This window comes from Dasypus novemcinctus, chromosome 15 (assembly GCF_030445035.2).
Source record: "Dasypus novemcinctus isolate mDasNov1 chromosome 15, mDasNov1.1.hap2, whole genome shotgun sequence".
Classification (NCBI taxonomy): domain Eukaryota; kingdom Metazoa; phylum Chordata; class Mammalia; order Cingulata; family Dasypodidae; genus Dasypus; species Dasypus novemcinctus.
Window position 1 is genome coordinate 17,433,859 of NC_080687.1, and position 21,217 is coordinate 17,455,075.

The following is a 21,217-nucleotide window of genomic DNA, read 5'->3' on the forward strand; positions in this document are numbered from 1 at the left end:
TGCTTTTTCTATAATAGAGAGTATTCATTTATTTTGTAGTATTTTGGGAGATTTTATTATATTTATGAGGTCAAGAGACTTCTTTGGAGAGAACTATGAAATGCTTCGAGGCCATATCAAAGGAGTAGATTTTGACCCAGGTTTCTCTCACTGAAGCCTCTTCATTACATTGTCTAGTGCAAGAGAGAAGACTCCCTGCATGCTCAGGTTTATTGAGTCATAACTGACATACACAAAATAGCAAATATTTAATATGTACAGTTTGATGAATTCTGTAAAACTATCACAATCAGGATAATCTGTCACCCCCAAAAGTTTTTTCTTGTCTCTTTGAAATTCATCCCCTGGTCCCCTTCCCTCCACGTCCAATCATCCACCCCTGTCTCCAGGCAATTGCTTATCTGCTTTCCATCACTGTAATTTGTTTGTACTTTTTCTCCTTTTTTCTTTAATCTGGCTTATTTCACTCAGCAGAGATTCAGTCATGTTGCAGATGTACCAATAGCTCCTCCCGTTTTATATCTTAGTTTTAGTCCCTTTTATAGACATGGTATGTTATAATTCATCTATCCATTCCCCTGTTGATGACATTTGGGATATTTCCAAGTTTTGGCTATTTCAAATAAAGCTGCTATGAATATTTGCATATAAGTCTTTGTGTGGATATAATGCTTTCATTTCTCTTGGGTAAATAACTGGGAGTGGAACGGCTAAGTTTTCTGATGGGTAGATAGCTTTTTAAGAAACTGCCAAACTATTTTCTAAAATGTACATTTTACATTGCCACCAGCAGTGAATGAGAATTTCAGTTGCTCCATATTCTCATAATCACATGGTAGGGTCAGTCTTTTAAATTTTAGCCTTTTTGTTTTTTAGCAGTATCTCATTGTGGTTTGTAATTCCCTAATGGTTAATGATGTTGAGCATCTTTTCAAGTGCTTATTTGCCATTGTGTATCTTCTTTGGTGAACTGCCTGTTCAAGTCTTTTGCCCGCTTAAAAACAAAACAAAATGAAATAAAAAAAACCAAACAAACAAAAAAACATGGATTGCTTGTAAGAGTTCTTCTTATATTCTAGATAGGAATACTTTGTCAATATGTGTTTTGTAAATATTTTCTCCTATTTTGGCATGCCTTTTCATTTTCATACTGTGTCTCCTGAAAAGCAAGAATTTTCAATGTTTATAAAGTTCAATTCATCCATTTTTTCTTTTATGGATCATGTTTTTGGTATCATATATAAGAAATCTTTGACTAATCCAAGGTCACAAAGACTTTCTCCTGTTTTCTTTTACAAGTTTATAGTTTCCAGTTTTACCCTTAGGTCTCAGATCCATTTTGAACTAAATTTTTTTTAAGATTTATTTTTTATTTATTTCTCTCCCTCCCCCCCCACCCCAGTTGTCTGCTCTCTGTGTCCATTCGCTGTGCGTTCCTCTGTGACCACTCCCATCCTTATCAGCGGCACCGGGAATCTGTGTTTGTTTTTGTTGCATCATCTTGCTGCATCAGCTCTCCATGGGTGCGGTGCCATTCTTGGACAGGTTGCACTTTCTTTTGCGCTGGGCAGCTCCCCTTACAGGGACTCCCCCACACGGGGGACACCACTACGTGGCATGGCACTCCCTGTGCACATCAGCACCATGCATGGGCCAGCCCCACACGGGTCAAGGAGGCCTAGGGTCCGAACTGCGGACCTCTCATGTGGTAGGTGGACGCCCCATCCGTTGGGCCAAGTCTGCTTCCCTTGAGTTAATTTTTATGTATGGTTCAAGGTTAATTTTTTTTGCAAATGGGTGTCCACTTGTCCATCACCATTTGTTGAAAAGACTATCTTCATTCCATCAAATTTCTTTTTGCACTTTTGTGAAAAGTTAATTGTTTATGTTTGGGTCTATTTCTAGACACTGTATTCTGTTCCATTGATCAATGTCCATAACTTCTCAAATCATATATAATCTCTGTTTTTCCTGTTTATTCTATTTTTTCCCCTCTACTAACTGGAGGTTTTACATCCCATTTCCTTATTTTTATATTTACTAAACATTTTAGACATTTTAATATGTATATTTAACTTTAACAAATTCAGAAAACAATCAGTATTTGTCTCCTTCTCCCAAACAAAACCAGGGCTTTTGGCTCTCTAATTCCTATCGGCTCTCTAATTCCTATCATTGCCACCCATATCCCTACCCTAAATGCAACTGTGGGTGAGAATTTTAGTTTTATCTTGTTTTTTTAAAAAAATTCAGCAACTTAGATTATTGCCATTATTTTAGACATTCAATATATGCTTAGATTGAATAGCATATATATCATTATGTTTGCTCACCATAATGCCCTTGTTCTTTAAATACAGGCTCAATGGTATATAATTCCAAGGTGGTAGCTATTCTTTCTGTGCACATTGAAGATAGGAATTATCTTCTGGCTTTCATAGTAGATGCTGGGAAGTCAGCAAGAATTTCTCTTTCATACATTGTAACTTGACTATGATGTATGTACATATTTCTTTTCATTTATCCCACTTAAGGTTTATTTAGCTCTGTAAAGCTGAGGATTTCATCAATTCTAGAAAATTCTTAGCCATTATCTCTTTGATTATTGACTTTCCCTTATTCTCTGTCTAGTCCAATTAAACATGTTAGACCTTTCCACAATATCCTTCCTGTCTTTTAACTGCTCATATTTTCCATCACTTTGACTCTGTGATGTACTCTGGGTAATTTCTTCAGCTCTACTTCTGGCTCAAGAACTCTCTATCTGATCTAATCTGCTCTTCAGAGTTGGTAAACCTTTCCTATAAAGGCCTAGACAGCAAATATTTTAAGCTTTATGTGGCATAAAGTCTTTGCTGCAACTACTTGACTCTGCCATTACAGCACAAAAGGGGCCATAGACAATAAATCAATGACCATGACTGTATGCCAATAAAACTTTATTGACAAAAACGTGGTAGCTTGAGCTGGGTTTGGTTTGCAAGCTATCCTTTGCTGATCCATACTTTAAACCACCTATTATTCAGTTTCTAATTTCAATTAGATTTTTCCATTTCTAGAAGTTCTAATTTGGTTCTTTTTCAAATCTGCCTAATAGACTTCTGAAGTCTTTTATTCCTCTCTCATACCTAGAATATAGAAGTATTTCCCACTCTTAATCTGATACCTGAGTTTGGACAGTGAGGAATCTTATGTTAGTTAAGCCCTAAATTTTAGACAAGTGTTTATAGAGTTCAGATTACAGAGGATACTAGTTCTATCTAAAATAAATAAATAAAAAATAATAATTAAATAAATTACCTGAGTCTACTCAGATTACTGTTCAGATACAATGTATTCTTTGAAAATACATTCTTTTTGTGATAATTACAATATTTGTAGTCTTTGCAGATCAGATCTCTTAGTTTCTGCTGTTGCTCACAGTGGCTTGTTTCTTAACATGTTAAAACTTTAAAAAATTGTAGATTATTGCTCTTTGGAACTTTACTTGAAGGAATTATTTGTTGCTTAGCTTTAAAGTGCATTCCTCCAGGAAGGATTTACATTTCTTTCTTCTAGGCCCCTGGGAGAACCACCAACTCAAGTCTATAAACCAAAGTCTGGGATTCTTTAAGACACACAGGTAATGTGTGTTCTAGCTCTAGAACTATGTGAAGGAAGGCTTATGGTTAGGAATCCTTACAAGAGAATTTTTTCTACTATTTACACTCCACTTAGAGCCAAGATGGAAACCCATCCTTTGTGATATAGGTTCCTTTCTAGCTGGCCTGAGGGTATTGCTCTTTTGATGGTCTTGGCTTTATGAAGGGGGTTCTTTGATCTGACTTCTCACCCTTGTGGGTCCCCAGGCTTTATCTTTTTCCCTGAGTGGCCCATAAAACCCAGGCTGTAGGCCACTAGGGATTAGCTGGAACAAATGCCAGCTCCAGTACTTGCCTACTCCTTTAGACTAAAATTTTCTAAACATTTTGGCATCTGAAGAATTTCCTTCTTTTCCTGCCAACTCAGCTATGAATTTAAAGTCTTTTTTTCATTTTGTCGCCTCCCCACCACCCCTTTTTAAAAATATGCCATCCACCAGGACTACTACAGTTTCTCCGAATATTCAGTAATAGTTTTATAATCAGCAGAAACACACAAAAATAATTAAAAAGTTGTTAATTTTAACCCCTTTATTTTTCAGATAAGCAAACTGGCCTAGAGAGGTAAAGTCACTTGCTCAAGAGTTCACAGTTTGTTAGTGGGAAGGTCAGCACCAAATTCCAGTTTCCTGATTCCCAGTATGGTGCCCTTTTATTACACAATAATACCTCCTTAGCAAAGGAACTGTATAAAGCTGTGCCACATTGTTTTATTTATACACACATTCCTATCATATGATATTCTAACCATAGGAGCTTGGCTGACTCCATGGAAGTAGTTATTTTAATAATGACATAATAATAAATCTATAATAGAATAATAAGTCTACTTTAGACTATTATTCTAGCAATGGAAGAACTTGGATCACTGATATAAAGGCAGTGGCCACCAGAGGTTATGAGGGGGGAGAGAGGGGGAAAAATAGGGATAACATGGGGGCATTTTTAGGACACTGGAATTGTCCTGCATGACAGTACAATGATGGATACAGGCCATTATACATTTTGCCAAAACATATAAAATTGTTGAGGGCAAAGTGTAAACTATAAAGTAAACTATAGTCCATGGTTAGTAGCAATGCTTCCATATGTGTTCATCAATTGTAACAGATGTACCACACTAATGAAAGATGTTAGTGTGGTGTGGAATGGGGAGGGGGTGGGTTATATAGGAATCCCCTATATATATATATATGTATATTTATTTTTTTTAAGATTTTTAAACTTTTTATTTATTTCTCTTCCCTTCCCTGCCCCACCCCCAGGTGTCTGTTCTCTGTGTCCATTCGCTGTATGTGTCTGCTGTGTTCTTGTCAGCGGCATGGGGAATCTGTGTCTCGTTTTGTTGCATCATCTTGCTGCGTCAGCTTTCCATGTGTGCGGTGCCATTCCTGGGCAGGCTGCACTTTTTTTGCATGGGGCGCACTCCTTGCGCGTGGGGCTCCCCTACACGGTGTCATTCCTGGGCAGGCTGCACTTTTTTTGCATGGGGTGCACTCCTTGTGCGTGGGGCTCCCCTACACAGCCCTGCGTGGCAGGGCACTCCTTGCGCGCATCAGCACTGCGCCTGGGCCAGCTCATCACACAGGTCAGGAGGCCCTGGGTTTGAACCGCGGACCTCCCATGTGGTAGGCAGACACCCCATCCACTGGGCCACGTCAGCTTCTCTCCCCTATATTTTTGATGTAACATATGTAGTCCAAAGCTTCTTTAAAAATAAAAAAAATATATTTTAAAAAAGGACAGTTAAACATCCAAAGTAAACTCATAATCTATTTTCATAGCCTATGATTTAGACTCTTCTATCTGGCAGAACAGCCTAAGCCCGCTTGCTATATTGGCAAGTTTACAATCTTAAGACTTGGTGATAGTCTCACAAAATTTCTGCTTGGTGGGAGATTGCATTCTGCCTTGACCAAATGTGGTGGTTTGAAGCTGTATGTACCCCAGAAAAATGTTCTTAAATCTAATCCATTCCTGTGGATGCAAACCCATTGTAAGTAGGACCTTTTGTTGAGACTATTTCAGTTAAGCTGTGACCCACCTCTTTCAGGCTGGGTCTTAATTCTCCTACTAGAGTTCTTTATTAATGGAATGAATATATATAGAGAAAATAAGATAATTGAAGCATTAAGCTGAAATCGGTGAAACCCGGAAGAGAAAGGAGAGACCAGAAGACACTGTCATGTGCCCTGCCATGTGGCAGAGGAGACAAGGATCACCAGCAGCTGGTCTTCAGGAAAAAAAAAAGCATCACCCTTGTTTCAACATTTTTCCAGCCTCGAAAGTGTAAGCTAATAAATTCCCATTGCTTAAAGCTGAACTGCTTCATGGTATTTGCTTAAGCAGCCTAAGAAACTAACACACCAATATTTTCACAAGGCAGCTCACATTAGGAAGGTGACCTGTTTGTGATGTCTTAGAATGCTACAGTTTTTAAATATGAGAAGTTCTTTTTTGTGTGAAAGTGAGTTTTATAACACAGGCGCCATTCAAGGAATAAATTAAATAAGGTTAAGAGGCTGACTACATAAACTTTCACCATATGTTCTCTTGAAATAAAATTGAATGCAGCTCCAAGGAAGACAGTCTTTGCTTATTTAGAAAGATTATATTAAAGAGCATGAAAATTACTTACAATGGTAGATAAAATGAAGGCAGAACTTAAAAAAATTGCACAGAATAGATGAAAAGCAATGCATTTCATTTTAAATATTTTAAACAGAATTAAATTATGGCAGAGATTGAGTCAGCTTTAAATAAGATGATTTTGTAAAATTAAGTACATAATACATTTGCAGAAGAAGACAGAGCCACTACCTTCAGGTACTTTCCAGTCTGTCTGGGTGAACTTTTCTTTTAAACATTTACTATAAAAGAATTTCCATGATGTCATAACTATACCACGTTTTAAAAATCCAATAAAAATATCTGCTTTTCCAGAATTTTTTTCATTTTATTGATTTCTCTATGCTTTTAAATGAACATTAAATTGTTTGAAGAAAAGTAAAAATGAAACTATACTGTGTAATTACTCTTTTTCATTATAGTTTAGTTGCAAATAAGATGGTTTCTTAGAATTATATCCTCTCTGGAAGCTGTTATTTTAAATGATCCCACAGCACTATAATCCCCTTAAAAAGTCAGACAAAGAAGTAAGATATTGGGATCACCCCACAGAGGGTGGGAGGGGCTGGGGGCCAGGTGGAAATGGACCCATATTAACTGCTTCAGGGGATACAACATTCGAGAACATCATTACACTCAGAATTATTTCCAGTTTAATAGAGTTTATTCCCAATGTTTTCTATTATGAATAATGTTATCAACACATTTGCATATAATTTTTTGTGTGAATCTATTTCTTTAAAATAAATTCCCATCTCAGGGCATACTCCCAGAAAGATGTGCCACTTTCAATTCCCATAGTTATGTGAAGTCCATAAAGAATACCTATCTCAAATTTTACCCTTCTATCCCTGAGAAGTATCCTTAAAAAAATCTTTGTTAAATTTATAGGTTAGTTTGCATTTCTCTAATTATTGGTGAGAATGAATATTTTTACCGCCATACTTGTAAGAACAGTTTATATCTTTTTCTCCACTTTCCTGCAACCCTCTTACTTCTTAAATTATTAGAATTTGAGTTTTGCCTCCAGCAGCGTACCAAGTCTGCTTTCTTTGGGGCTACCAACACTATACAGTTAAAAAATCTAGTGTCCTTGTTTAGTCTTGAAGGCCCAATTAATCAATACATGTCCAATAACTCTTCAACATTCCTCTTCTTTTAAGCATGGAAGCTATCAATTCTGTCTTATTTTGGGAATGCTCTCTACAAATGAAAACTTCTAACAAATTCTTCCCACTCCTTTGAATTGGGTTACATCATGGCCCTAATTTTTCAAATCTCTTCTTAAATGATTCTCTTTATAAACTGCTATTACTATCCATTAGACACTTGTTAAAAAGTTATTTTTGGATTTGCTCTTTTATCCCCAAGATGATATTCAATTTACCACTTACTAAGATGCAGTCTCTCAGAAAGACCTACTCTCATTCTATAGATCAGCAGAAACTTTTGTTCACACCTAGAAATACTGAAAAGCATCTGAAAACACCTTTGAGACCTTCAGCATGAGCCTACTACTGTACCTCTAGGCACTCTGTGGTCTGACTCACAAATAATACATCCTCTTATTATGAGGACACTGATCTTCCCACTGCTCCTTTCTAAAGTCAAAGGGCAGCATACCATAGCAATGGAACCTAAGTACCCCACCCGAGCCCCACTGTCTAAAAAAATAATGTCAGCATTAGCTCAAATGACATAATCCTATAATTTTACAAGGACCATTGCTTGGACCTAGCCTTCCTCTAAGAATTTTAGCTCATTCTTACGTTGTTACAGCAGCAATTCTCAGTTTAACTTCAGTCTGTACCCATAGCCCATTGATTTAAATTGCTCATTATTACCCAACAAATCAGCTAACAGGAGTACATCAAAATTGGAAAAATTGACCCTATTAGCTACATTCAATTTTCAGGCAAAACGACTCAATTGAAGAGAGGGAGCCTGTGAAGAGAATCAGTGAAGACATAAGCAAAGATCATTGATTCAGTGATGAAAGAACCAAGAAGGGGTGGGATTTGAACACAAATAGAAAAATTCATCCTGGCAAGGAGGAAGGATGACAGGGGGAAAAAAAAGGAAGGATGAGGGAAGTGGACTTGGCCCTAGTGGTTAGGGTGTCCGTCTACCACATGGGAGGTCCGTGGTTCAAACCCCGAGCCTCCTTGACCCGTGCCGAGCTGGTCCATGTGCAGTGCTGATGCGCGCAAGGAGTGCCGTGACATGTACGGGTGTCCCCCCTGTAGGGGAGCCCCACATGCAAGGAGTGCGCCCATAAGGAGAGTCGCCCAGCACGAAAGAAAGTGCAGCCTGCCCAGGAATGATGCCACAAACACGGAGAGCTGACACAATAAGATAACACAACAAAAAAAAACCATAGAATCCCGGTGCTGCAGTTAAGGATAGAAGCGATCACAGAAGAACACACAGCAAATGGACACAGAGCAGACAACTGGGGGAGGGGGGGTGGGGGAATGGGAGAGAAATTAAAAAAAAAAAAAAAAGGAAGGATAAAAACAAAAAATTTGAGGCAGTAAAAAAAGAACTTGGAAAAAAGTCATGCTGAATGACTCTTTTAAGTGTGTAGATAACACAGGGAGTCACACAGCTCGTTGATACTTAGTGATATATAAAAAATATATGAAAGTGACAATCTAGAAGAATTACTTATCATGGAGTCAAAGTGGATATGTAAGGCTAGGCTCAGGGCTCCTCAAGGACAAAGACTATCATTTATTATATTTTGCATCCCAAATGCTTAGCTCAGTACCTGGCATACAAGGCGGGTGGGAGAAGAGGAGAAACTGAAAGAATTTGAGTGCCTACTATGTTCAGGAAGTTGGTAAATGCTCTTGTTTGAGAAAAAGGCAGAAAGGAGGGGAAAGGGCATGTGGGAGAAGAACCAATAGAATATCTATATATACCTGCAAAAATTTTGCCCTTGATAGTAATTTCAAAAATGAATTTTCACAAATGTTTTGATTATTAGCAGCATTATTGGAATAAATGTTCAGCCCTCCAAACAGGTAACTAACACTCACTTATATATATAATTTCTAGTACTTTTGGTGTTTTAAAACCTTCTTAAACTTTATAGGAAGATAGAGGTACATTTGTTCACATTTACCTCCATGTGTGCATAAATGTAACCCTGTAGGGGTACGAAAAACACTGGGAATAACAAGTGAAAGGTTAGAAGAGGTAAGAACACGAGCCCTCACGACATTTCAGAAATTGCTCATGTATTCCTTTCGTCAATAGGAACAACGGTAATAGCACTTACCCTTAAGTGCTTGTTATGTGCCAGAAACTTTTAAGTGCCTTACATGCATCGACCATCTCATCCTCTCCACCCATTAGGTAGGTCCTGTTACCATTCCATTTTACTGATGAAGAAACTATGGTACAGACACATGATGAGGTGCCCTAAGGGGCTCCGTGGATGCTAACGCACAGTAGGACTGAGGGATTCATACCGACTCAGACTCAGGACAAACAGCCCAAGTGCTGGAGGAATGGAGCGCATTCTGTGAGAGACACAAAGCCTCACTGTCACCATATGGCTGACATGTTTGGAGGTGACTGAGTTGTAAACAGCTGAGGCAGTTTTGAGAGAAGCTTGCTGCTATAGAATCTTCTGGAACAAGCTGCATGCTTGGGTATGAGCGCTATACTTAGTTTTCTTTTTTTTTAAAAAAGATTTATTTATTTATTCCTCCCCCTCCATTCTGCTTTCTGTGTCCATTTGCTGTGTGTTCTTCTGTGTCTGCTTATATTCTCAGTATGTGGCTCCGGGAACATATCCTGGGACCTTTCAGAGTGGGAGAGAGGTGATCACTCTCTTGCGCCACCTCAGCTCCCTGGTCTGCTGCGTCTCTTATTGTGTCTCCACTGTGTCTCTTTTTGTTGCATCATCTTGCTTCGCCAGCTCTCTGTGTGGGCCAGTATTCCTGTGTGGGGCAGCACTCCTGCGTGGGGCAGTACTCTGTGCAGGCCAGCACTCTGCACAGGCTAGCTCATCCCATGGGCCAGCTTGCCTTCACCAGGAGGCCTCAGGAATCGAACCCTGGACCTCCTATATGGTAGATGGGGGCCCAATTACTTGAGCCACATCCACTTCCCTATACTTAGTTCTTTGATCAAAAGGCCCCCACCTGTCATTACCAGGATTATTCAGAGTCTCTGGCTTAGAGGAGGGATCAGCAAACTACAGACTGGCCAAATTCAACTGCCCATGCTTTTATACAACCAATGAATTGTACAAAAATGGTTGGGAAAAAAGAAAAATAAATTTAAAAAATAAAGAAAAAAGAATATTTGTGACACATGCAAATTATAAGGGACTCAAATTTCACTGTCCATAAATTAAGTGTAGTGGAACGTAGTCACACCCTCTCTTTTACCTATTGTCTGTGGTTTCTCTGGCGCTACAATGGCAGAGTTGAGTGGTTGCAATAGAGAAGATATGGCCCACAAAGCTAAGTTATTTACTATTTGTCCCTTGACACAAAAAGCTTGTGACCCCCCCACTTAGAGAACCACTGTATCAGAAAACAAGCATCCACCAGCAGATGGGACCAGCAGCCTCTGCTAACATTTACATTTCTTCTAGGAGCTAAGACACAGAGGGTATGTTGGTGCCGGCAGTGCTGCTCATGGTCTCTTCTCATCTATTTCTTAACAAATTTTCCTTTGTAGCACATACATGCTTAAAAGGGGTCAGATACTAGAGCTTCCAGCAAAATTATGGTCCCAAATTTCTGGTAAATAGAGTGCTTGTGTTGGGCTGAAGCTGAAGGGGTGATGTCCCTGAGATACGGCAGAGCCCTCGCCCCAGCCCTACCCTCATCATGCCTGGCTTTTACTCCACATACTCACTCTCTCTCTCTGAATGCACCATGCTTTGTCTACTTGGTGCTCTGTATTTCAGTGTATTCAAGTGTGTCTCTTCTATCTCCCCTCTACAGACTGTCTGTTCCTTGAAAGCAAGGCCAATGTCTTTGTGTCCCTTTACACAAGGTAGACACCAAGCATGTTGTTCACTTTGTAATATCATCAAGGCCCAACAAAACATGACAAGGTGTTCTAGCCAAAGAATTTGCTCACCCTTGGCCTATAGTTTTAAAATAAAACATGGTTACCACGACCTTTATAAAACAGATGTTCCTCAAAAAAAAAGTTGACTATAAATTTCTGTTCACTGAGTCATGTTATCCTAGATTTTCATTATAATATCATTTGCATTATTAAGTTGAGATACATTCTCATAGGAAAAGTTCACATTCAAGACAATAAAAATGAAACTTAAAAACACAGTAAACTTCTGAAAATCATACAAAATAAAAGGAAAAAGAACTGAAAAATTAAAGTAAGACTGTACTTAAAATAAGTCACAAAATGCAACTACCATGCTAATCAGAGAATACTGTACAAGGAAGCGCATTCTCTGGAGGACAGCTACACATGAGAACCAGATGTGTTGTGTGGGCTGCCTGGCCTTTCCAATGCAGCTAGCACAGCAAGCAGGAATATGTTATTCCTCTCATCTATTTCATGCACCAGACTATAAATATTGTTGACTATCAAGACTTTAAACTCATAGAATACAGCTGTACTTCATGTGACTTAATTTTTTTTTCTGAATAGACTGTGTTTTGCCTGATTTGCCAAAATTCTTTCCCTTAGAATTTTGCACTTAAAAGAGAAATGCATTTTCACTTTAGTTCGTCCACAGCTGTTTCACTGAATACTCACAGGACCTCACAGAGGCTGAGAAAGGCCATGAGCCACTCTCTCCAAAGACACCACGCTGAGTAGTGACAGCCCAGACCTGGTGCCAGGTGGCTGCTACATGTGAATTTGGATACGGTGGACATAGTATTCGCTACCTTTTCATCAAGACTATATCAAATTTAATCTCAACATTATTTCATTTAATATGAAGCAGGGTTCTGGGGTGTGGTCTTAGGATGCGCAGCATCAGCACATATTTTCGGGCTTCATCAAAACCTCACTGATTCGAAAACCCCAAGGTTGAGTTCAGCAGTCTGTTTTAACAAGCCTCCAGGTGGTTCTGACAAGCACCAAGAAGCAGAAGAGGAGGGAGCCTAGGCTCAGCCACCACATGAGAAGGCTCAGTAAGCAACAGTGAAAACAAGGGTGCCACACCACCAGTCTGACCCTCCAAAGAGGACGAGTTTCAAGGGCCCTCAGGGATTTCAGAAAGAGCTATTTAACATAAATTACTTATTTAATTATACTTTTATTGTAATTCTTATGTATCACTTAAAGTTCCCTTTGGTGATCTCCTAGGCAATACTTAAAAAAATCTAGTCCCAGGGACTCTATGAACATGAGTGTAATAAAACTGCATTTATTTTAACACATTATACTTGAATTAGCTTAAGAAAGGCCTCCTTCAGATTCACATAAAATAAATTGTCCCTTTTCTCTATCTATTCAGAACTGTGGATCTAATCCAGACAGAAGGGTCAAATAGTTCCATGTTAAAATATAAATGCCAATCTCTAGGTTTTATAGGTTAGGGGTGAAGATGGGTGTGATTGGGATACCATTAACAGGTAAATCTGTACTAGAAATTTCTAAAAGAAATACAAATGGCGAAGTAAACACAATTTTCAAGGATGACAAGTGGTGGATGGGGAGGAACTGAGTGGTGAGGCTGGGGAATGCATCCAGAGTGTGCTAATGCAATGCCTTGTTTGCTGACTTCTTGGCTGTTAAGAACATAAATTTTAGTATGGGTCCATGATCCCTCACCTACAATTCCAAATTCTGAAAAGCTCTGAAAACCAAGATTTGCTGTCATTCATCCAGTGGCACAGAACTTGACTTGATTAGATGCTATTTATAGGCTTTATCCTTAGTTATGTGAATATTCATATGCTTCACCGAGTTAATAAGAAATAATACATTTTGGCACAAAGTGGTCCCTACGGAGCATTCCATGATATGTGACTAATCCTCTGTACTAGTTTTCTAAATTCCAAAATTTTCTGAATTTCAAAACACATCTGTTCTCAGAGGCCTTGGGTAAGGGATAGCTTTCCTTCAGGCCAGGACTTGGCTAACTCCAATCCCAGATGACCAAGTGAATAGATGAGAGCAGGAGTTGGCAGAGCTGGGGGTAGTGGTGGTGGGGTTAGACTGGGAGACAGCATGGAGAGAGTAGAGCCCATGAGGATCACGGAAGGCTGAGGAGATAGAAAAGTGCTACTCATTGAGGTGGGAGACTGTACTTGGCATTCTTGGGCTTAGGTCCAGTGCTGCTTCTAACTTCTCAAGTTCTGGGTAAGGGGCTCCTGTGGCTTATGGGTAAACAGGCCAGAACTGTGAGGTTCAGTTGGAGAAGCTAGACTGACCCTTGGATAGCCAAGTTATCTGCTAAAACTAGATGTCATTGGTAACTGGAACTGCCTGAACTTTCAGCAACGTAGACCTCTGAATTCAGGGAGGAGTCTCTGCCCCAGATGCAGTTTCTGTCCCTAGGCAAGTCAGAAAACACATGTATTATCTCTCTATCATAGCAGCACTGTCAGCAGCATTAAAAACCTGTCTGTCTTTCCAACTAGGTTCTCAGGTTCTTGAGCACAGGTACCATGTCTTATTCATCCCTGTCTGTAATACTTAGCACAGGAACTGGCACATCGTATGTACCCCACAGATGTTTGTGAAGGAATGAACACCTAACTAAACTCAGAGTTACATTTTTCTTTGTCCTGACTCCTAGACCACAGCAGGAATAAGAGAAGGCAGGTGGCTGGTTGCATGGGCCTGGGTCACATGTGCATGACAGTGCTGCATATGAAGATGAGAAAAGGAAGGTAAGTTTAGAGAACCCAATGGAGCATTGATTGTCAATGAACTTCATGAACTTCTTTAAAACCACCATGTTTCTACTGAGTTTAACTTTTACTAGTCCCCTGAAATAGGGAAAGAAAGATTTTGTTGATAGGAAAATGGAAAATAAAACTCACAACTTTTTAGTAAGTAGTGAGTAACTTTTTAGTAAGTAGTGAGGTTAAAAGTAGTCATTGAGTCTAGGAATGTTAAAGATGCAAGGAACTGCAGAAACCACCTGAAGCCTACAGCAATAAAGGGTTGGTCCAAAGATATATGGCTAGTCATGAACAGGACCAGGACCAGAACCATGTCTCCTAATTCCTAGACTGTTTCTACATGACAAGTGGGATTAAAGAGTCTTGACTGTCAGCATTCGATTAGACCATCCTACTTCTCATGGTACTTCCTTGAAAGGGAAATTCTAAAAATGTGACATAGTAAAACCTCATGAACATGATCATTTGCTCTAAACGAGCTTGTTTATTAATCAGGTATGGTTATTAAATAGGTATGGTTACTTAAGAACTACTCCTCCCCCCAGCATTCACAAACATTCATTCACATATCAGACTTCCCAAATTTATCAGAATAAGGGAGGTTTTACTGTGTACAATCAATAAAAGGAAACTGTTGGACTATTTCAAGATTTTTCTAAAGCCCATCTGCTAAAAATCTGTCAAATGTATTTCAAAGTAACAGGAAATACTTACCACTGCCAGCACTTCCCTCTCTTCTGCTACGGGAACTGCCACTGCCATCTCTGCCAGACTTTATGCGCTATAGCAATAAGGAGACAATTTTAAAAGAATAAGCAATATTACTTCAAAGTTGGATTTAACCAAAGGCAGATTTTTTAAAACTTAGTAATTCTGTGTAATTCTTAAGATTTACTATTCTTATCACCATTTCTAAAAGTTGGGTTAAGGGAAGCGGATGCAGCTCAACTGATACAGCATCCGTCTACCATATGGAGGGTACAGGGTTCGACCTCCTGAGCTGTGTGGTAAGATGGCTCACGTGCAAAGCTGCCTGTGTCCAAAGAGTGCCACACAGGGGCAACCCCGAGTAGGGGTGCCCCATGCTCAAGAGTGTGTCCCTGAAGGAGAGTCGCCCTGTGTGAAAAAAAGTGCAGCCCGCCCAGGAGTGGCGCCACACACACAGAGAGCAGATGTGGCAAGATGATGGAACAAAAAAGAGACACAGTTTCCCAGTGCTGCTGGATAAAGCAAGCGGACACAGAAAAACACACAGCAAACGGACACAGAGAGTAGACAACCGGGGGGACGAGGGAGAGGGGAAGGGGAGAGAAATAAAGAAAATAAATCTTAAAAAAAAAAGTTGGGTTAAAATTCATCATTACTTGAGAATTCAATCTATAGGAAAAAAGACTGATTTGTTTTGTAAGGAAAGGGTTCAAAGCATGCCCTGTAAAACTTTGGATAGTCCTTTTTTTTTTTAAGATTTATTTTTTATTTATTTTTCTCCCCTTCCTCCCCAAGCCCCCCCCCAGTTGTCTGCTCTCTGTGTCCATTCGCTGTGTGTTCTTCTGTGACCACTTCTACCCTTATCCGCGGCACCAGCAATCTGTGTTTCTTTTGGTTGTGTCAGCTCTCCAAGTTGTGCGGTGCCATTCTTGGGCAGGCTGCACTTTCTTTTGTGCTAGGCGGCTCTCCTTACGGGGCGCACTCCTTGCGGCATTCAGTACTGTGCATGGGCCAGCTCCACACGGGTCAAGGAGACCCGGGGTTTGAACTGCAGACCTCCCATGTGGTAGGCAGACGCCCTATCCATTGGGCCAAGTCCGCTTCCCTGGATAGTCCTTACAGGATATCCAAAACATCATTTTAACTTAAAAGTACAGCATAATCTTTGCTTACACAAACAACTTTAAAGTCAAATGGTGTTTTCTTTATGTGAAGTTTCAAGGCTTAAACATAATAGTTTAAGGGTGGAAGAAGAAGAAAATCTACAAAAGGGATATTTCCTGCACTAGTCTTCATCTACATCGGTTTGACCCGAATACTTTGAAGGAGAAATAAGGGTAAACTGGCTTTTGAAATTCCACTTCTAAAATAAAGGCACTCTTAAAATCTCACAAAATACCTAAGATCTGTTAAACAGGCTACTTTCTTAGCTCCAAACCACCCTCAAAACATAAGAAATATTCCCAAACTATGATAGTTTTAGGTTTCTGTTTTACATTTTACAGTTATCTAAGTGTTAGAATATTTAAATTAACATTGAATCTTACTCAAGCCACACTTCCAAAATTTTATATGAAAAATGATTTGGTTATAGAGATAAAGAGTAGTCAGTGAAGAGAGACATATTTCTTTTGATAAATATTTACTCTACAATTGAATTAAAACTCCTTAATATGGGCTGATATCTTGTTTAGATCAGGAATATAAACATGTCATATCTAATTCAAAGGACAAATTACTATTCTCTCAAGCCTGACAACTCCCCAAATATTCATAAATTATCAGGTCACGGAGGAGGTTATTGACTTTTGGTCTCTTAAAAAGAAAAAATTTCTTATAATATTTCAAGGCTCACTAGTTGTAAAATGAAATACTTTCCTAAAATGTAGGACTTTCAAATATATGTACACATGCTCAGGTTTTTTCTATTAAAAAAGAAATCTCCACCTTGGATTTGACAATGGATTCTTGGATATGACACCAAAAGCATGGGCAACAAAAGAAAAAATAGATAAATTAGACTTCTTCAAAAGTAAAAACTTTTGTGCATCAAAGGACATTATCAAGAAAGACAAACTACAGAATGAGAGAAAATAGTTGCAAATCATTTAACATACATGTGTTGGCTTTGCTGGTGAGACTGTAAAATGGCATAGTCACTGTGGAAAACAATTTGGCGGTTCCTCAAAATGCTAATCATAGAATTACACTATGACCTGGCAATTCCAGTTCTAGATATATATCCAAAAACACTGAGAGCAGGGGCTCAAATAGATATTTGTACACCAATGTTCAGAGGAGCATTATTCACAATAGTGAAAAGATGCAAGTAACTCAAGTGTCCATTAACAGATGAATGGATAAACAAAATATGGTATATCCACACAATAGATAATTAGCCATAAAAAGGAACGAAGTTCTGATACATGCTACAATAAAGATGAACTTTGAAAACATACTAAGTGAAATACACCAGACACAAAAGAACAAATATTATGAGTCCGCTTATATGAACTTTCTGGAATAAGCAAATTCATAGAGACAGAAAGTAGATTAGAAGTCACCAGAAGCTGGGCAGAGGGGAGTTATTGATTAAAGGGTACAGAGCTTCTGTTTTGGGTGATGCAAATTTCAGAAATAGATGATGGTGATGATTGCACAACACTGTGAATGTAATTAATGCCAAGGGATTATACACTTTAAAATGGTTAAAATAGCAAATTCTATATTTATATATTTTACCACAATAACATTTTTTAAAAAAGAGCCTCAAATTTCCCTTCACCTTCACAAACAAAAGAAAATCTAGAAAGATGTAATAAAATAAAAAGTAATAAAGTAAAAAGTTAAATATCTATAATCTCATTTCAAAGCTCCTCAATTTTCATCTATCCACAGATTGATAATCTCCAACAAACATAAGAGATATATGTAATGCTAAAATAATTAAAACCAATAAAGACAAATGCCCAGGTAACTTGAAACGTTTTCAAATCAAACATGAAAAAAGATCTCACATCCTGTCAAGACAAGCATAAATTTAGAGGAGGACAATTCAGGAGAGTGAGCATTTTTCATGATCACTATATGCTTTACCTGCACAAAACCTGTTCTTTGCCTTCATCTAGAACTTTCCAATCCCTTGGCTCTCAACCACCATCTCCTAATTGGTCCCTTTAAGTCCTCGCTTTAAATACATTCACATCAGCCTCTTCAAGACCCTAGTTGTCCTCCAGTCTTTCTGCTTCACTCACCAGGAGAAACCTAAAATCTGGACTGATTTAATGACTGCCTTCCTTTTCCTCTCCTACTTCCAGAACACGGAGCCCCGCTGGACAAAGGTCATACAAGCAGGCAGATGGGTGCCACCCTCAGGCAGGTGCTCCCCACTGCTTACCAGATTCCTTTCGAGGTCCAAGATGAGTATCTCACACCTGTACCTTCCATGGTCTCTAAAACACCCTGTCTGCCTCATTTTGGGCAAATCTCTGCCCCTCCTACTTTACAAATAAAAGTGTGGGAATCTTACTCAAGCACCCACCTTTCCCTTACTCTGCTGGCCTTCTTACCTCCATGGGTTTGCTTAGGCTCTTCCTTGGGTCTGGAAGCCCTTCCCTTATCTTTGTCAACTCCTGTTCACCTTTACAGTTCGGCTCCGTCTCCTCTCCCTGAGTCAGGGGGGTGCTCATTTGTTGCTGAGCAAAGCAGTACCTGCCACACTATGACAATGCTCTGCCTGTTTACCTTTCTCCTTTGCTACTCCTTCTTGGGCACAGAATGTGATTTTTTAAAAAATGTTTTTCTAAATTTAGTCTTTTTTTTTTTAAGGTTTATTTATTTTATTTATTTCTCTCCTATTCCCCCATCCCGCCCCAGTTGTCTGTTCTCTGTGTCTATTTGCTGCGTGCTCTTCTTTGTCCGCTTCTATTGTTGTCAGCGGCACAGGAATCTGTGTTTCTTTTTTGTTGCATCATCTTGTTGTGTCAGCTCTCCGTGTGGGTGGCGCCATTCTTAGGCAGGCTGTACTTTCTTTCCCGCTGGGCGGCTCTCCTTACGGGGTGCACTCCTTGCACGTGGGGCTCCCCTACGCAGGGACACCCCTGCTTGGCAGGGCACTCCTTGCGCGCATCAGCACTGCGCATGGGCCAGCTCCACACGGGTCAAGGAGGCCCGGGGTTTGAACCGCGGACCTCCCATGTGGTAGACAGACGTCCTAACCACTGGGCCAAGTCTGCGTAAATGGTTTTTATCCTCCCTTCCCACTGAATACCCGTTGGTAGTTGGAAGTCAATGAATTCCATCATCAACAGTATTAGTCTTGTGCACCTGCCACAATAGTCCCTTTGGGGCTGTAGCAATGATTCTGTGTGGAAATTACTAAAAAGAGAGAAACCAACTTCAAAAGTAAAAGCAAAATATTATGAAAACTTTAGTTGATAAGGTTCTGAGTTCAAAGAAATAGGAATTAAGTGCATGGTAAAAAGAAAAGCAGGCCTTGGGGGAACCCTGAGAAACAAACTGTTTACTGGCTAAGCAGGAAGAGGTAGGAAGAAAACTCCTAGAAAAGTGGGGTGTATTTTAGAGACCACAGACAGAAATACTTTGCTGGCAAATCAGGCAAAAAGAAAACTAAAAGGGGCCTCTTAGAGTTATCATTACGGAGGTAATTAATCTCAGGGAGGGTAATTTTAGAGCAGTGGAACAAGAGGAAACAAAGTTAGATTGTTTGAAAGGTGCCTGGAAGGTGAGAAAATAAAGATGAAGCATAGATCATTTATTGTACATCTTTGGCTCTGAGGAAAGAGAGAATAACGGCAACAGGGACAGATTCAGAGTCTGTGGGGCCTGAAGCTTACACAATTTGCAGGAACCTTCTGAAGGAAAAGACTACAAAATTAGAAAAATAAAATAGGTACAAAAATAAAAATTTAGTTAGAAGAGGCCAATGCAAATACAAGTCAGGGCCATGACGCTTAAGCTCCCTCAACTCCACAGGAAACCCGCTTCTGAATGGCAGCAGTTTCCTTTCTGTGCAGCCTCCCACAGCACACAAGGAGAAAAACTTGTCCTGCCACTGGTCGACAAGCTCCTCAAGAAAACAGGGTCGGTCTCACACCGTCATCTGTGACACATGACCCCACTGCAGGGGCATCTCTGGAGCACACTCGGGTTGTCAGCCATACTGTTGCACTGACCATGGGGTATGTGACAATCAAGGGGGGCAGAAGAAAGACCCACACCAGGTTTCCAGATTTCTAAGACACACAGAGCTCACAGACATCTGTGCTCACTTTGGAATGGAGTGAGATAAGGCTGGTGACAGATGAGGGAAAGACTGGAATAAGGATGGAATGATTCTCATTTCATTAGTGCTCAGGTGTGGAGAGAAGCTACAGAATGAAACGTGGAGCATAAGAGGGCATGGATGTGTGTTCACTGACATGGAAGGCTGTCATCCACGCTGGTTTGTTAGGGGGGCCCACAGGGGTGGGGAGAAGCAGGTTATATAATGGTATTTTGGTAAAAATGTCATTTTTGTAAAAAAAAAAAAGTCCCCTTTTTGGGTAAAAAAATGTTAATATTGCTTAAAACGCCTGGGAGGACCTATATCAAAACTGTAATTTCTGAGTGGTAGGATGGCTAATGTTAACTTTTTTCTTTATACATTTTTATTTGAAGTTAAAAACTTATTTACAGGAAAGTGGACTTGGCCCAGTGGGTAGGGCATCCACCTACCACATGGGAGGTCCACGGTTCAAACCCCGGGCCTCCTTGACCCGTGTGGAGCTGGCCCATAAGCAGTGCTGATGCACGCAAGGAGTGCCATGCCATGCAGGGGTGTCCCGCTTGTAGGGGAGCCCCACACGCAAGGAGTGCACCCTGTAAGGAGAGCTGCCCAGCGCGAAAGAGAGTGCAGCCTGCCCAGGAATGGCGCCGCCCACACGGAGAACCGACACAACAAGATGACGCAACAAAAAGAAACATAGATTCCCAGTGCAGCTGACAAGAATATAAGCGGTCACAGAAGAACACATGGTGAATGGACACAGAGAGCAGACAACTGGGGGGGGGGGGATAAATAAATAAATAAATAATTTTTTAAAAATTTATTTACAAAACCAACCTACCTAAAATTTTAAAGGAACTTTTTTTTTTTAATTTTCAAGGTTTTTCCCCCTGAATTTACCTTTATTGTATCCTGTTCTTTTTTTCATAATTGCAATATCTTATCTCTTTGAGGATAATGATGGTCTTTTAAATAATTATTCTCTCTTCATAATCTCTGTTTTACCAAGTTGCTCTTTTCTATTTGTTTTGGTCTGTCTCTTTCAAGTTAGAGGCTGTCCTCAAACATCTTGTATTCCTTGATGGTCTGGGCCT

At 39.7% G+C, this 21,217-nt stretch overlaps 1 protein-coding gene across 4 annotated transcripts in view; it reads right to left on the reverse strand.

Annotated features, from left to right (window-relative positions):
• The window catches only part of IFT88 (intraflagellar transport 88), a 150,690-nt gene that overhangs the window by 4,672 nt on the left and 124,801 nt on the right, over positions 1-21,217 (reverse strand). For all 4 annotated transcript variants that reach the window (XM_058276342.2, XM_058276343.1, XM_058276341.1 and 1 more), the window contains one exon: positions 14,843-14,909. In XM_058276342.2, the coding sequence (XP_058132325.1) occupies positions 14,843-14,909 (67 nt within the window). The remainder of the gene's footprint in view (positions 1-14,842; positions 14,910-21,217) is intronic.